Below are 25,080 nucleotides of genomic sequence, written 5' to 3'. Positions count from 1 at the left end.
AGATGAAACTTGCTATACTAGATTCGCTCGTTAGGCGGATAAGGATACACGGCCCTCCATTCGGACAGTGACTGATGCTGCCGTTTTGACGGCCGAATCTCAACTACCCACGTCGAATCGGCTTGAATACAAGGGAGAAATTAAATGCGTTTTGCAAGTGGCTGACGACGCGAGCAAAAGTGGACTGAGCTTTTCTTCCTAGCTGGAGTCCGTGGACTTGCTAGGCCCGCCCAAAGACAGCTACCACAAGACCCGTCATCATCCTTGCGAGTAGCAGGATCCTCCCTACTCAATGCTACCACCACCATCTCTACTTCTCTAGTTGGCAACACGGCAATGTCATACAGTTGTCGGGGCCTCGAGAATGGCATCTCAGCGAAAAGGATCCAAGCGAGCAATCCAGATCTTTTGACAAGAGAAAGAGCTGATTTCTAGCACCGTCTTCGCGGGAAGCAAAATGCACGGTGTGCTACCCAATTTGTACCTACCGCACCCTTCTATACACCAAAACCTCCTCGCCGCGTTCGCGATTTACGCACGCGAGCGGTAAATGATACAGCTGTGGTTAAAAGGCAGGTGAGAATGTGCTTGCAGCTGCGTGGTGTGGCGCCTGAATCGCACGCAGCTGTAGGGTTCCTCGTCAGTGTGCTTGGTGACATGCTTGCAAAAACGGCAATGATTGTACTACCTGGTGATGGAATCGAATCGAATCGGATGTGTAGGCACTCCAAGAATCTATTGGGTCAACCGACCGTTTGTGTCATCATCATGCCTGGTCCAATGTCCATGCATGGCTCCCTGTGTCCTGACGAAGCTTCACTCGTCATCGGTTTCAGCGGCCTCCGTTGGACCACCCGTGCACTCTTTCCGCTGGTGAAGCTCCAGCATCTTTACCTCCGGGTGGCATAGCCCTGGATGACAACAGATGGAAACCCGTTAGCATTTATGAATGCGTGTTCTGGTAAAATCGTAGCCCTGGGTCAGATAATATGTGACTGAAGTAAAGTCGGCTGAAGATAGAAACTGGAGTAGTCAAGGAAATGACCTGAGCATTTTGGAATATCCCAGACAGCAATTGAGGACGCTGTGCACTCGGGTTCGCACAGAGCATGCGTGTTCTCGTGGTTGACGTTCATAGCAAGCATCCAGGATCCAATAGTAACATCCTCATTGTTGAACATTCGAAAACTGGACAAACATGGGTAAGAATATACAGTATTAAACAAACATATACTGTACATGATTCAGTTTGAAGTAGGACGATGATGCAAATTTGGTAATGTTCCTGTGTGCGAAACCGGTTCACACTATTCTTTAAAAAAAATCAAAGTCAGAAACTGTCAATTTCCTTGATTCGACTACAACCTACTATAGGCTTAAGGATTATTAACCTCAACATAACAATCGCGACTCTTTCCTATGGCTCTAACTAGACCAGACACAGGAAAAGGAAGTTCACCTAGCCACATCACTTACTAATAGATGAAAGAGACATGACCACACTCCCTATCCATGTCAGGTATAACTTTCACGCTTTGGCATATGCTTTCAGCATGAGGGAATCTGGCCATAACTAACACATCTCAAAATATTCCAGCCTGTAGGAGGAACGTTCCCAGTCAAGACTTGTTTTCAATTTCAAACTGACACTAGTGACTGAAAAAATGTTTGAAGCTCAATGCCAAGCAGTCAATTTCAAACTGACACCAGGGGGAGTGAAAAAAAGTTTTAAGCCCGTTGCCAAGCAGTAGGGCATTTTGCTGGCACTTCATGGCTATAGCATATTAGCATGACTACTTGGTACTTGGTGCCAGGGGCGAATTGCTCCGCACCATCGCAAAGATCACTCAAGTTGTGAAGTGCATTCATGTGTCACTAACATGTGGCCCCGGGGCACTTTTTAGTTATACATCTTTCTGTGGTACCAAGTTAAAAAAAATCTTGGTACTAGTTGGCATGCAGAGACCCAAAAAAGAATATTTACTGGTACAGTTAAACATGCTTATGTGTAAGATGGCGAGTTTTAGAATATTTACCTGTTGTTTCTCAGAGCAACCAGGCTTGCCACCACATCAGCTGATAAAGCATAAATAGGCCCATATGCATGAAGGAAGTATTCTGATCCAAGTAGGAAGGACTGTGGCTCGTACCTGCGTTCATCAAAAGAGCACAATCAAAAACAATAAGTAGGCAGCGACGAGTGCTACACAGTATAATTGCCCAGGTAGAGCGTTCGCCGTTCGCAAATACAAAAAGCATATGGTATGGATTGCGCTCTAAGTCCCTGAACTTGTACACCGTATGCTTTACATACCACTAAACATGCAGTTCCATTTGTTAGGTCTTTAACCTCTTTCTTTTTTTTCTAATTTCGCACTGTTTTTCTTAGAGAAAACCCCCACTAGATCCAGTTATTAAATGAAAACAGCTCGTTCACAAGCAGGTTCGAACAGTAACAAATCTGGGAACATAAAGCCGTAAGGCTGAATACAAGAAAAACGGATGAACTCGACTACAAATTGTTAACCAGCAGCTTTGCGCTTATGAGAATTCGGCCTTTTATCCTGACTCATTACCCTAATGGTGACATTGTCAGAGCAATATTTTAATCCTGTGGGAATGTTTTTGGATCCCATGCAGCCGGTCCTTTTGTGCAGATATAATCCAACTGTTGGAATTTAGGCAGAACCATAACTACACATTTTGCATCACGTTTGTTCTTGTTATTCTAAACCATGAGCAAAGGGATTCACCAAATACACAATTTGCATGACTGCATCCACGTTTGATTTGTTATTCTAAACCCTGAGCAAAGGGTTCACCAATTACTGGTATGTGGTATCATGTTTGATATATCAGTAATACCAAACACATACGGTCTTAAGCTACTTTAGTACTACTACCACTTTTTGAATGTGTGTTACAGTAGAGAAAACTATTTAACTTCAGGTATCACATATAAATTGCAAGGTTCGAATTCTAACTGATAGAACTGTTAATATTCAGTGAAATAACAGTTTGAGTTACAAAAGATCAGAGATAGCATCATATCAAATCGCAAGGTCACCCATGTATAACCAAATGTTTCAACCATGTTTTGGCGAATTACTCACCAAATAGAAGTTCAGAGATAGGATCATATCAAGTGATACCTAACTAACACAAATACGCAGGTTTAGGAACTCATGGCACAATCCGCACCAACAAATGTTTCGCCCATGTTTTGACAATTTACTCATGACGCAGCATGTAGCTACTAGCTAGCTAATATCGGTTGAGCTTACATCAAGTCATCAAATAAGCTATAGTTTCACTCCTTAACTACAGATATGAGCGGCAGAAGTTTTGGATACTCGAAAAGTTATCTTTGCACTGTGCGTTCACCTTTTGACCATACTTGCACAAAATTCACTATCGTGAACAACAGAACTACTCCCTCCATTCGGAATTACTTGTCGTAGAAATGGATGTATCTAGACGTATTTTAGTTCTAGATACATCCATTTCCGAGACAAGTAATTCCGAACGGAGGGAGTACTAGTCAGCATAACAATATATCCAATTATCCATACATAACCAACTTTCTCCCGGCCATTACATACATGTCCATGGTAAAAGCACATACCATATTCACTGAGAATAACAAGCTCCTTAATATTCCTAAAATGATCGAGAGGCGACATTATCAAACTTTGCCCAACATCACTTAGGTCTCCTACAACTGATTAGGCAATAAGGTTTGTACTCACAGATTGTTATTAAGCTTTATTTTCCGAAATTAATGCATGTCAAAGTAAGCTGAAGCTAAAACTTGAAGAAGCATTGCCATTCACTTGCATTATTTATTTATTTTTACAAAATTGCCATTTCTATTTTTTTACTACTAACTTACTTACACTGGAACATTATCTAATAGTTGATCCAGACATTTAAAAATATATAAGCAATCAAAGTTAGATATATTTAACCAGAAAAGATACAGAAGAGACAAGTACATTGGACCGCAGGGAGCAGAACTTGACAAAATAAAGGTAGCGAACATGAAAATTCTCTAAGCCAAACCAACACTGAACAGATTTTGTATCCATGAGCATTAACCTATTCTAAACAGTCCAGTACCTCATTCCATGCTAACCATTGCATTCCCTTCCAATACCCGAGTGCAATTGTTGGCTCCAAAAGAAACATATCTCAGGAAGCTCAGAACTTAACTATGAAACACAATGCAGATATGAAAGTACTAGACCCAATCCAAAACAGTCAGCGCTGAACATAGAAAAACAAATTTAGGCCCTTACAGCAAATATTACCTACTAGACCAATCCAAGTGAGCCCCACTACTTCTTTATATCCTATGATATGAAAGTACTAGACCCAATCCAAAACAGTTATGAGCGCTGAACATAGAAGAAAAATATAGGCCCTTATGGCAAATGTTGCCCACTAGACCAATCCATGTGAGCTCCACTACTTCCATATCTCCTATGATGTAAACCAGGAAGTGGTGTACAATTAATGCGGAGACACCATTATAGGTGAAACAAGGATCACTGACGGCATCACTCCTTGCCCACCAGACAATGCCAATCATTTTGATTTCAGATAACTATTACGAATGTTAACACAAATACTTCTGAGACCGTAAGACTGCAGTTTTGATGCACTACTGTTATGCCGTAGAAAAAAAAAATCTCTTCTAGGTCAGGTTATGCAGTATTAGCTACTTTCCGTATATTTAGCATGTAACTGTATGTATTGCTTCTTAGAGTTAGACATCCTTCACAAGGAAAAGTGTTAGGTAAAAAATGAAAAGAAGAAACTAACCATTTCAATTTGGGATCAGTAAAAACAGGCCCCTTCTTCATGCATCCAATGTATGTTTGTGTATGTGTACGTTCCTTGGCCAAAAGCAAGGAGAGTCTATCTGCAGGTTAGAAATTGATGATGAAAGTGCCAACCTTACAAAAAGAAAAATTGTGTATGTTGATCAAAGCCACTAAGAGCATATATCTTGGATATTGTCAGTTTCTTGCTCACCTGGCCTCAAGTAAATGTCATCATCAGCTTTAACATAGAAATCAGAATCGAACAACGCATAGGCAGCCTTAAAGAATGCTAACCTAAAACATAAGATCAAATCAGTTCCCATATGAAGTGATAACACAATGATATGATACTAGCTATACTGTTTACGTTTTGTATGGAAGCCTGCTATACTCCTCCTCGAGATCTAAAAGCACAAAATCATCATATTCTTCAACCTCTCTTTCAAGAGCTGCCATCTTAGACTTGTCATTGCTTTTGCCGATCACGAATCTGAATGCCAGACCAGTAGCTTCCTCCAACCTGCATTAAAGTGGACATAATGAGAATTGCCAGAGCAATTAAGCAACATCATAACTGGATAGAAACCAAAATAAAAACTACTCCCTCCGTCCCATAATATAAGAGCGTTTTTCAAACCGTTTTAGCTTAAAAAGCGTTCTTATATTATGGGACAGAGGGAGTAGTTGTGACAATCATCAAGCAACAGAACTGGGGCCACGTTTATCACTAGAACTCTAGAAGCAAATGCACAAATTCCCTGTACAGACCAATAGATTGTCCAACTTCATGCATCATTCTTCGAACTCGAGAAAGAAAATAATTAATCACTATTTATCAGTACTAGTGAGACAGAGTGCAGCAATTCAAAAGAATCAATACGTTCTTCTAGAGTGATTCCACTAAAATCATGAGTATATCGCAAACTCGCAGGAGTTATGTCTAAGAGAACCACCAATGCCTAAGAATTAGCAAGTCTGATGCCACAAAAGATAACTCACAATCAAACTCAAGGAGCAAACATAGAAACAAATGAATCCAATATCCATATGATCCACAGGGTGAACTTTCCATATGAATGAATGAATGAGTTAGCTATCGATCTTAAAATTCAAGTGACCAGCAATGACTTATGTTACTGACTGAGAATTATAATAGCCACAGGATGATTTGAATACACCGCAGTCAAAATCTAGATCACAGAAATGGACAACGGAACGTTAGGTAACCAAACAGATCAACAGTTCAGCACTAAAGCTAGATCTCGAGCAACCCAAGCGAACACGAACTAGGAAGCTGTGGTACCAGCGACAACTAACCGAAGGAGACCCTGCCGATCAGATGGGAGCCACGTCCGCCTGAGCGCGCGGCGGCGGCCGACGGAGCCGAACCCGGTGAAGATCCCGACGAAGGCCATGACCTTGTGCCTGCCGCGCGATCCGGTGGCGAGGCCCGCCGGGAGGTCAGTGGCGCCGCCCGCGGCATCCTCGGGGCGCCGGTCCCAGGCGACGGAGACGGAGAGCGGGTGCGAGGAGTCTGGGCAGCGGCCCCGCGGGGCCTCGGCGGGCGCCCGGGAGAGGGAGACCGCGGCGGCGAGGAACCCGGCGAGGCCGAAGAGGAGGCAGGCCACGGAGACGGCCGGCGAGGAGAGGAGGCGGCGGAGCGAGGAGCGGCGGGAGGCTGCGGCCGCCGAGGAGGAGAACAACTTGGGCGAGCTGGGCATGGCTGCGGCCACGCCGCGCGCGCTGCCGCGGGTGTGGCGGGCGGGTGGGCGGGATGGGGGGCGAGGCCGCGTGCTGCGGCCGGTGGGCGGCGGCGGCGTCAGATCGGAGCAGGTTTAGTGGTCGCGGAGCGGAGCGGGCGATGGGTGCGCGACAGTGTGACGGCCTCGGCCGTTTTGCTTTGTGTTGGTGTAGTGTGACTGGAATGTGTGGTGGGCTGGGCTTGGTCTAGAACTCTAGACTTTTTTTTCTCAAGCAATTTAGAGACATAAAACGAAATCACATTGCCTCAAAAAATAATTTAAACAAAATCACTAGTTAAGGGTCACCCCTTGCATGGAAACCATTTCGAAAACTTTGTGGAAAATTCATATTCAACCTAAGATCAAGGTCTTCTGGTGGAAGGTGCTCAAATGTTTCCTCCATGTGCAGATCAGGTTATTCAGAAGAAATGTTAGCCAGGAGTCGCATTGTCCTTTGTTTATGTGGGCATGGCGAGGAGACGATTTTCCATGCGCTTATAAAATATGACCATGTGCTGTTGATATGCCACCAGCAAGAGCTAGATGGTGACCGCTGGGGGATGGAGGTCTGAAAATAATACAGATGGTATTGTTGATACGACCAAAGGGTGTGCGGCCGCTAGTATGGTTGCTCGAGATCATATGGGTGTATTCCTATCAGGCAGGTGCGTGAGGTATCCAGGTGTAGCTAATCCATTTGTAATAGAAGAATTAACATGTAGAAATGCACTTCCCTTTGCAGTCGAGCATGGCTGGACAAATGATTATACTGAGATAGATTGCAAAACATTAGTGGAAGACTAGAAGTAAGGACTTGATCGGTTCATTAGAGGACACATCATCGGAGAGATGTGTACTAATCTCTCATCTTTCGAGGGATACAGACTACAGCTTGCTAGAAGAGTTGCAACTGAGGTTGCTCATATATGTGCTAGACGTGCTCTTTCAGTAGAGATGAATTCTATATTCGATGTAATCCTTGACCCGCAGTGCATTCAGTCATTAAAGTGCCAAAATCATCTTTGCCCTCAACACCCTTCTTAAGGTTGTTACCGTCACCATCCATATCATCATCCGAGGGCTCTCCTCCCGCCCCCCCCCCCCCCCCCCCCCCTCCTATAAAATCGCTATGATAAAAAGAATTATTACATCAGGCCGGCCAGTTTAGCCTGAACGACCCCCCTGTCTCCCAGAACCACCATAATCCGGCCATTGGAGGCCGACCAGTCCTCATGCTCCACCTCACGCGAAGATTCTTAAAAACAAGCGCGACACCATGCTCTTTGTACACATAACCAAACATGCGACGACCGCACACCAATTAGGTATCCTCTCATACTTTACAACGACTCACTCACTGCGGTGAACGTAGAATAGGGATTTTGCGCTGCAAGTGTGTTGAGGAATCAGAGCAAAAGGAAACAAATCAAGTTTTCTTTTGGGGAAACAAATCATGTGGGCCTGGAGGCTGCGCTCAGGAGTGTGGCCTGGGCCCTCAAGCCCACTATGCAAGCACGGCGACGGCGTCAGCCACCTTGAAATACCCCGCCTTGGCGCCCAATCGTAACCGTCCCAACCAACAGCCTTCTCTCCTCCCCTTCTCCCCGTCGCCGGAGAAGAACCCACCATCCCCACCTCTCCTTGCCCGCTCGCTTTCTCTCTCCACCGCGCGCCTCTGCTCTCCAGCGTCACCGGCGACCGATGGAGCAGTTCGAGGACGGCCACCACGTGCGGCTGCGGAGCCGCGAGCGCGGCACGTACCTGCACGCCGACGATGACGGGCTTGGCGTCTCCCTCAGCCGGCGCCGCGCGTCGATGAACTCGGCTTGGGCGGTGCACATCTACCAGGGAGATGGCAACAACCAGTACGTGCTCCTCCACAGCGCCGCCTACGGCCGCTACCTCGGCACCACGGGCGCGCCGGCGCCGCGAGGCCACAGCGGGCGCCGCGTCGAGCTGTGCGACTACGAGCCGTGGGAGGAGGTGGTCATCAGGTGGCAGGCCGTCAGGACCGACTCGGGGGACGATATCCTGCTCCGCCAAGTCGCCGGCCGCCTCCGCGCCAACGGGAAGTACCTCAGCGTCGACGACTTCAACAGCGCCGGCCCGATGATGCACTGGGTCGTGGAGCGCATCCCCGCCAGGGAGGACACGCCTCGCCTTGCAGCTCCGACTGGGGTGAGTCCGCCATGCCCGCTTCTTCATACTTCTCGAACTGCTTTCAGCGGAACTATCGATTGGGCGAATTGGGTTCTTGTTTGTCGTTACAATTGGGGATTTGTGTCCGATAAAATAATTGAGTACCCTGCTTCGTATTTGATGGTTCTTTGTGCTCAACTGCAGCTCCGCTTCCCCAGAAGCCTCGCCTTCCTGTTGCCGTGGCGGGTGATCCAGTACGAGCAGGCCGGCGCCGGCGATCCCAACGCCAACTTCGCCTGGGCCTTACTCGTATTCAGGGGCAGGTCCGTGTTCCACCTGAGGAAGAAGCTGGCCCGCCGGCTGGATGCCGCCATGGACGCCTCCAACCTCGTCATGTGCGTCCGAGCGGGTACGCACGGACGGCCTACCCCACTGCTCGTCGATCTGCCCCACAGCGACGAGACCCTCGACATCATCCTCGTCATGGCCGGGACGCCAGGTGAGACACGCCATTGCTAACCTCATAGTACTTCCTATTTTAATCTTCAGTTTACTGAAACTGTCTGAAGAACAGTTTACTGAAACTGTTGTATTCTGCAACTGCTGATAATCTTCAGTTAGGAATAGGGAGTTGTGTGGACTGTTGTAGTATTAGATATAAGTAGAAGGAGTTGAATGGAAACAGTTGGTATTTGCATTAGCCTGCAGTAAAAATGCTAGAAGGTAATCTAAATCCAGTTTGTTTGGGGATAAATCATAACAGAAATTATTGGTTCCATAGTACTGTCCTTGATACAAGTAATTCAGTTTTCCCATTCGGCACTATTTGTCGCTTGTAGATACCCAATGCAGTCAAGTTATTTGTACTGTAAATTCTGTTTGATTAAGCATACTATAAATTATTTGAACAACATGTGAAACAAATTTAGGTTATATCCTAGAGTATTTCATGAAAGCTATCTTTCAGGTTCTTGCACATAGTATTGTTGTTTTTCAGGCTTTTTGTGCATAAGCTGTCTTCTTCGTTAATTCTGCAACACAGTGATATTTAAGTTATTTATCTTCTCAAACTGTTGCACTACCTGTGACTTGATGCCTAACTTCCTCGCTTTCTGTTCTAATTCAGCCCACGCAGAGCTGCGGTACCCGGATGTCAATGCAGAATAGAGAAAGATAAGAGCGGGATTCCTGTCCACCTCTTCAGAAGTGTCGCCGCCTCGGACACGATGACATGAGAATTCAGAACTGCATTTTGCATTGAGATATAGGTTTAGGAAGCGCATCTTATGTCTGCTAGCTTTGATAAACTTGATTCATTCTCCAGGCAGGAGGAAACTGTCTATTTTGCCTGTAAGGATTGCGTTCTTATTCTTGCTGCTACTTCAGGGTTGCCTATGTAATTTCTCTTAGATGTCAACTTGAGAACCTCTGTGAAAAGTTATGCAATAACATTGGTTTGTAATGGTTGTGTTCTTATATTTGCTGCTACTTCAGTGCTGCTGTTTCAAGTTTCAGTCATTCAGCAGAAAATGAATTTTGCAACATATGTACTGGTCGATATTATTTGCTGCATTTACATGAAATTTAGGGATTTATTTTAATGGAGCACTGATCAGCTTGTGCTGGAAGACAGTGCATGAAACTATTTGAAGAACAGTTTACTGAAACTGTTGTATTCTGCAACTGCTGCTAATCTTCAGTTACGAGTGGGAGTTGTCCGGACTGTTGTCTGTATTAGATATAAGTAGAAGGAGTTGAATAGAACTAGTTGGTATTTCCATTATGCCTGTTGCACAGATGCTAGAAGGTGATCTGAAGCTAAATTGGTTATTGAGAAGAAAATCGTCAAGTCACATATTCACACTAAAATTTGCTACAGAAATTTTTGGTATAGATAATTAAATTTCCCCGTTTGGTACTATTTGCTGCTAGGAGAAACTTTGGAACTCAGAAACCCAACTCAATCACGTTATCTGTTTTCAGCCTTAAAGAGAAGATACAGATTTCTGGTTGATTTAGCATACTGTACATTTTTTGAACAACATGCAAACCAAATTCAGGTTATATTGATGGTACCAAATTCAGGTTGTTTTCAGGTTTTGTACATAGGCTGCCTTTTTTTGTCAATTATGCAATACAGTGGTATTTAAGTGATAGATCTTCTCCAACAATTGCCTGTGACATGATTCCTTACTCTTTCACTGTCTAGTCTCATTCAGCCCACGCCGAGTTGCGGTACCCGGATGTCAATGCAACATAGAGAAAGATAAGAGTAGAACTCCCCTTCACCTGACAGTCCACCTCTTCAGAAGTGTCGCCGCCTCCGACACAATGACATAAGAATTCAGAACCACAATTTGCATTCAGCTATAGGTTTAGAAAAACCCCAGCAGCTCTTGTTATTCTGCTACCTGGAACCTGTCTGTTTTGCCTTTGCGGTTCTAAACTTCAGAACATGTATGAACAAATCATACAGCAGAGAATAAATTTGTGTTTTCACAGAGATCAACTTCTGAACATGGCCATTTCAATGCGCGGGACAAGTGATGGCGGCGACTTGCTGCATTTTGCTGCGTGTGTGGTGTTTCTGCACAAAATTCAAGTTATAGCGACAACACCATAAGATACTAGTTTCTGGACATTACACTCTCAGGTTTCTACATCGCATGTCTTCTTTTTGTTAGCAAAATTGTAAGGTTTTTATCTGCCGTGACGGTCGCATAACAACTTTGGGACAGAACTTGCAGAGCATCTTGTGCTCGCTTCTCTGTGTTTTCTCTGGTTTTGTACGTGTGCATGCCAACAACTTCAAACACAAGTTGAGACAGTAAAACATTGACAGGTCAGTAAAAAGTATGTTTCGCTTACAAGACAAATTCAACTATCCTCTCAGAGAAAAGAAGCGAAGAAGAGAATTTTAACTCCACAAAAGTTGGAATTACACACATTGGTGCGATCTCATCTGAGCTCATCAAGTTCCACATTCGACTGCAAGAAAGGAATTGTGTGTACAATTTCAGCCAAGCTGCCAAAACTCGAGAGACACGGACGCAAGCATAGATTCAGTCATTCAGAGCGTGTCGATCGATGGATCCTTGTCTGAAGCCAACTCGATCAAGCATCGCTGTCGTGGTCGTCGCTGCCGACTAGCAGTCCTGGGCGTCGACTTCTTGGTTGGCCTTCTCGCAGGCGTCGATCCAGTCGTGGTAGATGTCGACGGGCTCGGTGAGGTGGTGCGCCGTGGTGTGGTAGGCCTCCTCGCAGATGTAGCAGACGGCGGTGGCGACGTAGAGCTTGAGGTCGATGGTGCAGGACACGCCGCCGGGGTGGTTGCAGAAGGGGCAGCAGAAGGTGGTGTCCAGCTTGGGCGCCGGCTTCTTCCGCTGAGCCATCTTGGAGCTCATCGACTTGCGCTTCGCCATCTTCTTCGATCACCACCAGATCGCAGGTAGCTTCTGGGAGCACAACTTGCGATCACGGGAGGCTGTGTGTTGGTAGGGAAAGCGTTGGGCGTGCTTATAAAGCTTTGGGTGTGCATTGCGTGGTGTGGCGGTGCAAGTGCAACGAAGCCATTAACGAGTCGGAGCCGGATTCTGGCGGCCAGTCGAAATGGCCGCTGGAGCCGTATCGCGCGTCGCTGCGAGCGGCACGAACAGCCGGGAGATGACGCGAGCTAGTCCGCCTGAGCTATGCATTGGCGGCTGAGTTGATGCTACGCGGTACTGGGTCTGGGTTGTTTTGGATTACCTCATTATCACGCATGTCTGAGTTGGTAGATCTTGAGCTTTTTTAGTGTGTGTTCTGGATTACCTCATTTCATGGATTCGCTAGTATTTGGCCTATTTTTATTGGAAAACGCTAACCTTCAATGCGCGCACAACATCCGCTGTTTGCGTAGCCGTCAGATTGATTTTGATCAAGCACTCGCACTGGCGACAAGTCCCAGTTTGATGGTGAAGTTTTTCTTTCAGCAACAGGGTCTAGTTTCAGAAAGTTTCTGCAACAGAGGTCTTGTTTCAGAAAGAAGAAAAATGGTTTGATGATGAATATTTTCTCTTCTGCAACAAGGGTATTATTTCAGAAAGATAGCCCCGGTTGCAGAAAGCGCAGAATGAGCGCCCCGTGTCAGAGTGTACGAGGGCAAGCATTGCAACACGACGCATGTTTCAAAAACATAGCTTCGGTTGCAGAAATCGCCAAAGGAGTGCCCGGAGTGAGACTTCATCGTTGTCGTGCTAAAGTAGAGGCAGATGCCCGGGGTGCTGGTTCGAAGGAGGTGCGACGACTCCGGCGACCGGCGACGCTCCATGGCCAAGGCACTCATGCCATGGCGAGGCAGTGGTGCTGTCTTAGTGGACCTTCGCAACAAGGTCCTTGTTGCAAAGCCATGAGCGCAACAAGCTAGTTGTTGCGAAGGTGACCAGTTGGCTGGGACGGCTATTTTGGGCGGCATCCGACGGTTGCCGAGGCGGCTGATGTTAGCGGTTTATCATCCGACGGACGCGTAGCATTGCCCATTTTTTATTGGAAAACGCTTCCGTTCACCCAACGGATATCTTTACGCGAGTCGATCGCCTTCGTGACCGTTGGATTCGTCTTTAATCAGAAGCCTCACGCCCTCTTTCCATTGCCAATTGGGCTGTTGTTGCAAATTCTCCAACAACTAATTTGTTGCAAGATCTAGGATCTCTACAACGGTGACCGAGACGCACACCACGAGAGGTGATGGCGCCGTTGCCAAAGAGCAAGCTCTCCATATCCCTCTCCTTGGTCGGCGTCCCTTCCATCTCTCGTCCTCCCCCCTCGGCCGTCAACCTGCTCCTCTCCCTTACTCCCTCTCCTCGATGATCTGTCGCCTCCACCACCATGGCGCCGCCGCGGAGCACCCAAGCTTGGCATGGCCGCCGTTGACCTCCTTCATGCCGTCCCTCACCATCGCTGGTCGCCTCCACCGTTGTAGTGTTGCATTTTTTTGAAACATGATTGATGTTACGAAGGCGCGGATCTGCGAGCTTGCAGGAATGCAATGAGCGGAGGTGCAGGTTCTACGAGCTCGCTGGATTGCAACGTCGTCGGTGTTTTCTGAAACATCACCTGGTCCGCGAGCTCACGGGATTGTAACATCACTGGCATTTCAGAAACATAGTCTACGTTGCGATGCTTGATGTTTTTGAAACAAAGCTTTTGTTGCAAGATCGGACGGCTCGCGGCCCGGCTGATCTTTTAAAAAGTTCAGCCGGCCGACGCGTAGCGGGCCTCAATTTTATTGTAAGAAAAAAAAACAAGAATCATAAGTATTTTTTAAAGAGAGTTTCCTCTCCCATTTTCATTACCAGAAACCTGAATTCACTTGTATAAATGTGGAGTTGTTCCAAACACTTCAACTTTGTATTTTTCACACACCGCAACATGATAGACTCACGAGGACGCATGCTTCCTCTGCAACCAGGAGACAATATCTCCTCGTCGAAAGCTCCTTCTCTCGTCAAGTTTCATACAAGGTCCGTGCTTGGTGTCCTTACACTACTGTTCTCCTAGGGGCACCGATTCCCTTCCGAGAATGGTCGGCTGCCTCCTATTGCCGCACGCCGGCTGCACTGCGAAAAGGCATTGTCCACGATCACAACGCAAACACCAAAATGACTTCATCTTCAACATCTAGCAACCCTCGGGGTCTCGTCTGGTTTAGACCATCCTGGAGGAGGCAAAGCTTTGGGCTAATGTCGGCGCCAAGGAATTACTAATCTTCTTGCTGACAGGTTAGGGAAAATGGTCTAGGGTCGGACACCCCTATGTTCTTCTGGTCATGTGAGCACACCACACCCTCCTCGTGTATGCGGCCCATGCATTGCACCTGATACCAGATAATTCGTAACAAGGCAACAAGTAACACAAGTAAATAGGTGCAGCAACTGGCGCAATCTTTAATTATACTAAGAACAAGCTAGATGTGTTTCTTATAATGGCTAAAACGCTCTTGAGGACACACATGAATCTCGTCAAGTTACTTTCACTATGATTCATTAAGTTATCATTCATTGATATGATAAGTGATGTGTGGGTGGACCGGAGCTACAGGTATTGTCCTAACTTGAACAAATACCGGATCGGTCGCTCGTAGCGACTAAATTGGTCTCCCATTTACCAGTAGGAAGATGTTTTCTGGTTCCGGTTTTGGGAATATTCTAGATGGTTCCGATGAGAGTTTTCCCATTTTGCGAAGCTTCTAGAATGTTCTTGAAACTATTTTATCCATTATGTGTCTTATTTTGTTTTATATCTTTTGTTTATTTTTATTTTTATTATTCTTTTTCGTTTTTCCTTCCGAAAAAGGCTCCGGGAATTCAATTTTTTATTGTTCGAAATAAATTTTTATCTCGTGTTTTGGAGAAATGTTCAGGAATTTAATTATTTTTTATTTTGAAATTTTGCTCATAAAGTTCAACAAATATCCGGTTTTCACAAAATGTTCAAATTTGTTAATAAATTCTAAAAGTGTTTGTGTTTATAAAAAAATGTCTGGTACTTCCACATTATTTTCTCGTTTTTTTTCAAAAAAATCAGAATTTTAGAAATGGTCCCGTATCAAATTTGTTCATAGATTCAAAAATTGTTTGTGTTTCTATATGTTTTTTTACTTTTTTCAAGAAAATTTTCAATTTTCAAAAAAGGTTATTTTTTCAAATATGTTCGTAAATGCAATAGGAGATTGCATTTTTAAAATTTCAGAAAATGTTCGCATTATTTAGAAATTTTACATAATTTTGAATTTGTTTCCATTCTCCAATTTTCTAAAATGTTCACACTTTTCATAAAAGTTCAAAATTTTGTTCGCATTTCTTAGAAAATGGTCGGACTTTCAAACATTATTTGTCTTCTAGAAATTTTCTCACAACTTTTGAAGAAAAGTTTGAAACAACAGTGTGCGTATATGCCAAGGAATTTAGTTTTGAATAGTTCGCATCAGGAGTTCAATTACTGGTATTCGGACATATAGTTCGAGGCGTAATTTGTCGAGAATTCTGTATTCTGAGACTATACTAGAGTCGTCATCTAACGTCAGCCTTCTCTCCACACAGCCTGCATGTAGGCTATTACCAATCAAGGTATGCCACATCCTTCACTTAAGGGCGGGACGTTGTATAGTGTAGTCTATTATAGGTGCGGTTTGAAACCACTTTGATTCTCTAAGGGTTTGCCACAATAAAGAATCGCTATACTGCAGATAGTCCGCCTGCTTTCAACGTTATTATTGTTTATGATTTAAGGCTGCAACCTCCTTATCTGTAGTCTGGGTTGCCGGCGGTGGTACGAGCCATCCCCCTCCTCTGTTTTAAAAAGATTGAAGGATCTTAACATCAGAAGTGCGGCAAGCAGACTGCCATGAAGAGTGGAACTATATTGGTTAGACGGGAGGCACCCACTTTTTTCGATTTGTACATCGCGCAGTACTAGTACATGTCATGCTCGCCAACGGGCCAGCTTAGTCGGGGGTGCGTCGGCACCCTATTTTTCGCAAAAATGTGAAATGAGAAATGGGTCATACTTGTTTTTCTGACAATTCTTTTTGAGTGGGTTTTCTAGAGAAAAATGGGCCATACTTGGCGTACTGTAGCATCAAGCGGTCCAAGATACTGGGCCGGCCCACTCCACGCTAGCCGGCGTCCCGGCCTGAGCGGCCCCTTTGAAATACTCTGCCTTGGCGCCTGAACCAACAGCAGCTTTCGCTTCTTCTGCTCTCCAGCGGCGCCCGCGGCAGATGGATCAGTTCCAGGACGGCCACCACGTGCGGCTGCGGAGCCGCGAGCGCGGCATGTACCTGCACGCCGACGAGGACGGGCATGGCGTCTCCCTCCACGACCGCCGGGCGTCGATGAACGCGGCTTGGGTGGTGCACTTGTACCACGGCCACGCGGAGTACGTGCTCCTCCACAGCGCCGCCTACGGTCGCTACCTCGCCGCCACGTAAGCGCCGGCGCCGCTAGGCCACCGCGGGCTGCGCGACTACGCACAGCCGGAGGTGCAGGCCATCATGTGGAAGGCCGACGGGGCCGACTCTGGGGACGACGTCCTGCTCTGGCAGTTCACCGGCCGCTGCCTCCGCGCCAACGGGAGGTACCTCAGCTGGAACAATGGCGTCAGCGCCGAGGACATCGAGGACACCTACATCGTCAGCACGATGATGCACTGGGTAGTGGAGCCCATCCCCTCCAGGGAGGGCATGCCTCCCCTTCCACTTCCGACTGGGGTGAGTCCGCCATGCCGGCTTCTTGATTCTCCCCGAATTTGCGCCGGAATTTCACCGCAAAGATTGCAAATCGTGCTAATTTCATTCGTCTGCGAGCAATTCTTGGCTCTGTTCTTGCCAGATTTGCGCTTCTTGGTTGCCACCCCTGTTTCTTTGGCTTATTGCGCCTCTCCATTCCCCGGCATCATGATGGTTCTTTGCGACTCAACTGCAGCTTCCCTTCCGCGGAATAATCGACGCCCTGTTGCCGTCGCGGCTGATCGTGTACGTGCGGGCGGGCGCCGACGGGACCCGCATCAACCACGGCGCGTTGGTGTTCAGGGGCAGGTCCGTGGTCCGCCTGAGGAACAAGCTGGTACGCCGGCTGGACGTCTCCAACCTCGTCATGTGCGTCGAAGCGGGTACTTTCGGGCGGCTTACTCCACTCGTCGTCGACCTGCCCGGCAGCGTCCGGGACCTCCACATCGTCGTCTTCGCGGCCGGGACGCCAGGTAAGGGGCCCTTCATGTTCCCAACTTCCTAGTAATCTCCTTTTGCATTGCCATGATCTTTTGGGTTACATGGAAAACAGTGTACTGAAATTGTTACAGCTTACTGAAACTGCTGCTAATCTGCTTCAGTCAGGACTCTGCAATTGTTTGAACTGTTGTCTTTTCATTGTGGCCGTTGGCAATTGTTTCACTGTGGTCTGAAGCTTAGTTGGTTGTTACATACTCCCACTCTTGGAACTTGAAAACCCAAATCAATTCAGTCATATCAGTTCAGCTTCACATAGAAGATACTGATTTCTATATGTAATTCAGCAAAAAAAAAATCAGGTCGTATCCCACAACAGTATATGGAAAATAGTTTCTGCAATTGCCTTCTTGATTTCGAAACAAGTAGTCTGAAAAACAGTTTGCTGAAACTTTGGGTGAAACTAGTAGTCTGAACTGCTGTAGGATTACAGATATCAATAGAAGTTGTTGAACCAAATCAGTCAACAGGCACGACATTGTGCCTGTTGGATTTATGGACAGATGCTAGAAGGTTGTCTGAAGATAGTTATTGTTTTGTTTTGAATTCAGACGATTTATGGACAGATGCCGCCAGTGGAGGACTTAGCAACCTGAAACCCCAATCAACTACGTAGATTTTTCCAGGCATTCCATTGTTTCGAGTTTTTGTTCCTCAGCTTTCTTCTTGATCTTTTCATCATACTGTTAGCAGTACCTGTGACATGATGTATGTCTAACTGCTTCGATATTTCTGATAATTCAGCCCACGCGGAGGTGCGGTACCCGGATGTCGATGCAGTGTAGAGAAAGACCAGAGCAGGACTCCTGACCGTTGCTTCACACTTCACTTGTTCAGAGTGTCGCCGTCGTGAATCCAAAACTTTTTGCAGTGAGATAGGGGTTCGGCAAAACCAGCAACTTGTTGTGTTTCTGCTAGCTAAACTTGGTCCGTTCTCCTGACAATGTAGGAAACCTATTTGCTGTTCTCAAATTCAGATATATACTGCTTGGTCAGTTCTCCTGACAATGTAGGAAACCTATTTTGTGTTGGTCTCACTGTTCTAAAATTCAGAAAAAGCTTGAACAATGATGCTCGTAATATTTGTGCTGCTATTCTGTTTCCAGCTGCTCCACCGACTGCCGAGGCGGTAATAGTTTTGCAGTGAATAGAGGAATTGAGTTCAGATGTGCCGCTTAACGCTTCAGTCCTATAGCAAAGAATGAATTTGTGTTTGGACAGAGAACTCTCAACGGTGGTTGTCACTCATGGTTTTTTTTTGACTATGATTGTCACTCATGGTTAGTTACATTTATTATTTTTTGGTTATGTGCATTCAGGCCGAAACCTCAGAACGGTTTTTGTTTGGGGGAACTGAGATTAGTTTGCAGTACAGTAGGGACCTCCTTTATTTATTTTTCTTTTTCACCTTTTCGTTTTTATTTTCTGTTTTCAATTTTTTTTCTAGATTTCCTTTCAGTATTTCAAAATAGTTATTAATTTAAAAAATGTTTCAAATATCTGAAACATTTCAAGTTTCAAAAAATGTTCACAAATTTCAAAATTATTCCCAGATCTTAAAAAAATGTTCACGAACTTGAAAATTGTTCACATATTTGAAAATGTTCCAAAATTAAAAAGGATCATGAATTTGAATTTTTTGTGAATTCAAAAAAATGTTCATAAAAAGATGTTCATGAATTTAAATTTTTGTTCCCAATTTTTTTGCAAAGCTATATTGTTGGGATCAAAACAGTTGTGTCCGTTTCTGCACACTATATCGTCCTCGGAAAGAGTGGATCGCCTGCACAGGCGGAAAGGAGGCGAGTGGGGCTTCCTTTTGTGTGCCGCCAGCGCTGCTGCTGGTTCCCACTCCCTCCGCCGGCCGCTCCGGCGGCGGGAGGGAGGGGGAACCTCAGATCTGTGCATGGGGTGGGTTCGCAGTAGGGTTAGGGTTGAGGGAGATGCTGTCGAGGCCGTTGCGGCGGCGTCGCGTCTGAATAAGTATCCCCGAGCTTCGTTCACGGTTAGGAGAAGCTCTTGCCTTCGTCTAGGGGCCAGCGGGGTGTGGGATCCCCAGATCTCGTCAAGGTGGTGGGCTATGGTGTGTGGAGCTCGACCGACACTGGTCGGTTGGGTCCTCAGATGGGAGGTGGTTCTGCCTCGTCGGTATGATTTTTCGCTGATGTTCTTCCTCTTTCTTTGTGCTGCTACTGGAGGAATGTCCTGCTTTGCCCAGGCGATTGGCCCGTCCGCGGCGCCGAAACCGGTCCTAGTTCTCTTCCATCGGGAAGGGGCACATATAGCAGTACTCAAAGCCACATATGGCAAAGGCTGGTGCAGGCGTGTTGGATGCACATGTGTGTCCTTGTCTTTTCGGCGTCGCTGGGAAGAAAAGGGGAGCAGCGCGGTGGCGATTATGTCGTGGTTGAAGATGATGACCTGCTTGGGTCTGGTTGAAAATTCTTGTGTTATAGAGATCTTCTCACAAGGTTTAGGAATGATGACACAGAGCTCTAGAGATCTTCGTGTTTTGCTGGTTCTTTGTGCGTGTGTGAGGGTGTGCTTGTACGGGTCAAGAACTTTGAATTGTTTCTTGATTTGAATGCAAACATACTTTCTCAAAAAAAAAAGATGTTGGGTTGTGTATATAAGCTGTCTTGTACTCCCTCTGTAAACTAATATAAGAGTGTTTAGATAACTAAAATAGTAATCTAAATGCTCTTATATTAGTTTACGGAGGGAGTACGTTAGATTTAGGAAAACCCCAGCAGCTCTTGTGATTCTCCTAGCTGAAATTGATTCATTCTCCTGACACGAGGAACCTGTCTGCTTCACCCTTGTGGTTCTGAACTTGCAGAGGTCTTTGTTCTTGAACGGTGCGAACTTTTTTTTTCTACAGACGACAAGGTATTCTTTTTTTCTTTCGATTTCGAAAAGGACTAGGTACTCTCGTCGGTCGAAAAAAAGGCAACAACGAAACCAGTGACAGACTCAGTACATACAAGACTGGCCGATGATCCTAACTCATGGGCTACACGGTGCGCAGCAACAGAGGTATATGATCGATCAGGACTACAGGCTCCAATCAATACAGTTTCAAGAGACACGATAAAACATCAAACTACGCAGGATTTGACGTTGTATCGATCGATCCATGAAAGCAAACTCGATCAATCGATCAGGCATCGCTGTCGTCGTCGTCGATGCCGACTCGACGCTGTCGTTTTTGGTAGTCCGGGGCTTGGAGTTGGAGGCCTTGGTTAGCCTTCTCGCAGGTAGATGTCGACGGGCTCGGTGAGGTGGTGCGCCGTGGTGTGGTAGGCCTCCTCGCAGATGTAGCAGACGGCGGTGGCGACCAAGAGCTTGAGGTCGATGGTGCAGGCCACGCTGTCGGGGTGGTTGCAGAAGGGGCAGCTTGGGCGCCGGCTTCTTCCGCTGAGCCATCTTGGAGCTCATCGACTTGCGCTTCGCCATCTCGATCACCACCAGATCGCAGGTAGCTTCTGGGAGCACAACTTGCTGGCTGCTGCTACGCGGGAGAGACGCGATGTCGCGGTGTGTTCGTAAGGTAAGGGGGTGCTTATATAGGATCTGCCCACTCCGACTCCGGCTGCTCTTGGGCGGTGTGGCGGCCGGTGCAACGAAGCCACTAACGAGTCGGAGCCGGATTTTGGCGCCCAATTGAAATGGCCGGGAGCTAGCTCGTCCGTCTGGGCTACCCATTGCTGGCTGGGTTGCAGCTCTCGCCTGGTGCTCTGTTCCCGCGCACATACCACGGCACAATCGTGCCCTGTTCAACTCGGCTTCTTCTTTAGATTCGCAAAAGAAAAAAAAAACGGCTTCGAACAGATTTGCAGCCCGCAACAGCAGGCCTCAGGGCCGGGCCGGTAACTTTCGGGGCCTTGTGCGAAACTAAAAAATAAGGCCCTGTTTTACTAAAATGAACTAATGAGCTATTATCATGTGATATATGATATAGTGTCTTACATAATAATTGGATATGTAAAAAAATCATACCTATTCAACTCCTGTTTGCATAAGACTACACTGTGTTGTTTAACAAGGAGGCAAGAACCGATCTCTAACAATCTCTGTTAAAAGTTAATTAGGATTTATGAAATTAGAAATTAGGAGTAGGAGCCGAAGATAATTATAAAGGACTCACTAGCGGCAGGCTATCTGTTTTGAAGCTGTGAAGTACCTGGAGTCGGTCGCCGGTCGATCTGACGAGGCGAGATTGATCCGACGAGGTGACAAGTCTTGAACTTAGGAGAGGAAGGCAGCAATTGCAGCGGCGTGAATTACTTGCGGCTTGCCGATCGATACGATGAGGGCTGAAGGCATGAGGCGATAGCAATACGATGAAGGCTGAGAGCATGAGGCGAAGCCGCGAAGGAGACAATCCCGTTTCCTGTAACAACACCGCCGCACCTGCTATTAGGGGTTTGCGATCGATAGTCCATGATCTTTCTTTCTTGAGAGCGACGATCCCGTTTCCTTCTCGATCGAGGCATCGAACAACATTCTTTTTAAGGAACATCGGCCAAGCAGACGAGCAGCAACGTCCCAACGGCAGCGCACCCAGCGGGCCAGGGCCTGCTATGACAATTTTTTCTTTAAAATACTAGGCCTATATACAAATTTTGGGGCCCCAAAAAATAAGGGGCCCTGTGCGGGCTGCACATTTTTTACAACTATAGGCCCGGCCCTGGCAGGCCTGTCTTCGGACTGGAAATCAAATCAAGCAATTACCGCACGCGTCCTCAAGGTTCACAAGTATAGCACTCTCCCGGTCCCAAAAACAAAGCCTTGCATGTTGTTTCACATCTATCAACACAATCTAAGTCCACCAATATGTATATGTTCACCCACTCAACTTAACTTGTAATTACTCTTGTAATGGATGCTGGAGTACTTGCCTTCCTGGGGCATCCGTGCGATCTCCCCGTCTGCGCAGTCTGATCTTATCAATTTCATAAGTTTTTACTGCGTGTTTATCCTTGGGCCGTTTACTCTTGTCTCATGTACGTTATTTGAAAGGTGGATGACGGGTGGGACTCGTTATTTGCAGGAACGCAGACATCAAACAACACTGGAAAGGATCGTGGGTGTCTGAGGCAAACAACAAAAGGATTCTAGAGGACGAGAGACTTCCTGTATGGTAGACTCCTCCATGGTTGAGTCTGATTTCCTCGATGGCAGACTCCTCCATGGACGATTCCGACTTCCTCCAACACCTGATCGATATGAGGGTCCAACTCCTCGCTCGAGTCCAAGTCTCCTTTGAGTATTCCACTTCATCGCGTCACACCCCCGATAAGGGAGGGGCGTGGGAGTCCTGACCGCACCCCTCGCGAGAGGACCACAGAGGAGCTCATCGCTTTTGGCGGGATTGCGGATCCGGTGTCGGCTGGCAGGCGTGTCAGCAACCGGATCCAGGGACAGCCGGATGCAGACGACCTGCGGCTAGTGCGTGCCAAGAGGGCCGCCATGCTTCGTCATGCCGAGACTACTGCAAGTATGTCCTTTGATATAAGTTGTTCAATTTTACACTTCTCTGAGAATGAAATAGTTGATAAGGCAAACGACTTAGGCATTTCTTTGGGATCAAATGAAACCGAGGTCGTCAAATCCGTTAATGATCTTTTAGACATGGAAGCGGAAAGGGCTTCTGAGATCATTTGTAATCTTGCCTCTATCAAACCTATGAATGACAATGACATAAATAATTTAGGAATTAATGATCTTGCAAATATCTGTAATAATCTCTTGCCTAGTGTTGAGGTTGAAGATGAGGAGGATGTTGAGAACACAGATACGGTAGGGCCTCTCTTGATGGAGGAGGCAGTGTCTGTCATAGATAATACTATCGTCCCGCAGGGTGTTGAGGAGAAGCCGAAACGACCCTGGAAGCAGAAAATTTATCCTACTTCGGCAGTACGCAGAAGTGCTAGAGTTAAACTTAAGAAAAAATTTCATGATAACTTATGAAAGGACTCTTTTGAAATAGCAGAGGTCTAGCAGACTTGGCTAAACAAAGATTCTTAGCAGAGACAACATTAGAGCATCACTTAGATTTCGTTGCACTTTTGGAAACTGGACGAGATAATTTCACATCCCAATTCCTTCAAACCCTCTCCAGTGGTATCGATTTTGACTGGAACATTTTACCTCCTAGAGGAAGATCCGACGGGATTTTACTAGGAGTACAGTGTGAGACGTTAGAGGTGCTTAATGTGGTGCAGGGAGACTTTTCGATTAAATTCAGGGTGAGATCAAAATTGGATGGGTTCCGATGGTCGCTAGTTGTGGTATATGGGGCAGCGCAACCTGAATTTAAACATGATTTTCTTGCCGATTTAGTGTGGATTTGTGGAGATGAAAATCTGCGACTACTAGTCGGGGGGGGGGATTTTAATATCATTCGAAGAAGAGAAGAAAAGAATAATGAAAATTTCGATGGACGTTGGTCTATGATGTTTAACATGATTATCGAGAGTCTCAATTTGAGAGAAATTGAGCTTACCGGTAGACAATTTACATGGGCCAACTCGTTACCTGTTCCGACTTATGAAAAGATGGATAGGGTACTTGCTAGTGTGGAGTGGGAACAAAAATATCCGTTGGTGTCGGTTCATGCGATGCAAAGAGAGATTTCGGATCATACACCATTCTTTTTAGATTCGGGAGAGGCTACCCATGTTGCAAACAAAAATATCTTCTCCTTCGAGCAAAGCTGGTTTGAGCGAGAAGGATTTATGGAGATGATTGCACGCGAATGGGCTAAGCCGGTTACGGGAAGGACACATGTCGAGAGATGGCAGAATAAGATTAGACACCTCCGACAATTTCTGAGAGGATGGGCCAGGAATGAGAGTGGGATTTATAAGCAGAAAAAAACGTCTAACTCAACTCATTGAGGCACTAGATGTAAAGGCTAAAACCACTCTTCTTTCTGTTAATGAGCATCGAACCAAGTCCGAGGCTGAGCAAGGCCTACGTGCTCTCTTGAGAGAGAGGAGGAAATCAAGTGGGCGTTGCGTGCGAAAACGCTTAAGGTTGTCCAAGGGGACGACAACACACAGTTCTTTCATATGGTTGTAAATGGAAAACATAGGAAGAAGAAGATGATACAGCTTGAACAGGACGAGGGGACAATAGTGGGGCATGAAAATCTGAAAGTGTATATTTCCAACTATTATAAAAGCCTTTTTGGACCTCCGAATACTTCCACGGTGTCTCTTGATGAGTCTGTGATTGATGATATACCTCAATTGCAGGCAGCGGAGAACGATGTTCTCTCTGCACCATTTACTGAAAAAGAAGTTCATCTGGCCATAACTCAAATGAAGCAGAATAAAGCACCGGGACCAGATGGGTTTCCAGCTGAATTTTATAAGAAATGTTGGCATATCATTAAAGATGATCTTATGCCTATGTTTCACGATTTTTTCGATGGCCATTTGGAGTTGTTTCACGTCAACTTTGGTACGATAACGTTATTACCGAAGAAGAATGAGGCGGTCCGGATAGAACAATTCCGACCCATTTGCCTGTTGAATGTGAGTTTTAAAATCTTCACAAAGGTAGGAACCAATAGATTGACACAAATTTCTCACTCAGTGAT

At 46.1% G+C, this 25,080-nt stretch overlaps 2 protein-coding genes and 3 pseudogenes across 2 annotated transcripts; 2 read left to right on the top strand and 3 right to left on the bottom strand.

The window, feature by feature from the left end:
• Positions 1-296: 296 nt before the first annotated feature.
• LOC125520658 (putative beta-1,3-galactosyltransferase 14) lies at positions 297-6,714 on the bottom strand. The gene is made up of 7 exons (XM_048685621.2): positions 6,144-6,714; positions 5,194-5,346; positions 5,038-5,120; positions 4,825-4,924; positions 2,037-2,150; positions 1,046-1,188; positions 297-911 (listed from the first exon to the last, which is right to left on the bottom strand). Exons 1-7 carry the CDS (start codon positions 6,545-6,547, stop codon positions 817-819), a joined length of 1,092 nt encoding a protein of 363 aa, XP_048541578.1. The 5' UTR covers positions 6,548-6,714; the 3' UTR covers positions 297-816.
• Positions 6,715-7,901: 1,187 nt separating this feature from the next.
• On the top strand, positions 7,902-9,874 carry LOC125525462 (uncharacterized). The gene is made up of 3 exons (XM_048690465.2): positions 7,902-8,746; positions 8,912-9,206; positions 9,834-9,874. Exons 1-3 carry the CDS (start codon positions 8,270-8,272, stop codon positions 9,872-9,874), a joined length of 813 nt encoding a protein of 270 aa, XP_048546422.2. The 5' UTR covers positions 7,902-8,269.
• Positions 9,875-11,853: 1,979 nt separating this feature from the next.
• LOC147958133 (transcription elongation factor 1 homolog pseudogene) lies at positions 11,854-12,129 on the bottom strand (annotated as a pseudogene).
• A 4,337-nt stretch (positions 12,130-16,466) lies between these two features.
• On the top strand, positions 16,467-18,256 carry LOC147958132 (uncharacterized; annotated as a pseudogene).
• Positions 18,257-20,631: 2,375 nt separating this feature from the next.
• LOC147958131 (transcription elongation factor 1 homolog pseudogene) lies at positions 20,632-20,927 on the bottom strand (annotated as a pseudogene).
• Positions 20,928-25,080: the final 4,153 nt, after the last annotated feature.

The sequence above is a fragment of the Triticum urartu genome, chromosome 7A (genome assembly GCF_056163025.1).
Source record: "Triticum urartu cultivar PI428250 chromosome 7A, HENAU_Tu73, whole genome shotgun sequence".
In the NCBI taxonomy this organism is placed as follows: Eukaryota; Viridiplantae; Streptophyta; class Magnoliopsida; order Poales; family Poaceae; genus Triticum; species Triticum urartu.
This window is presented reverse-complemented; position numbering and strand designations above follow the sequence as displayed.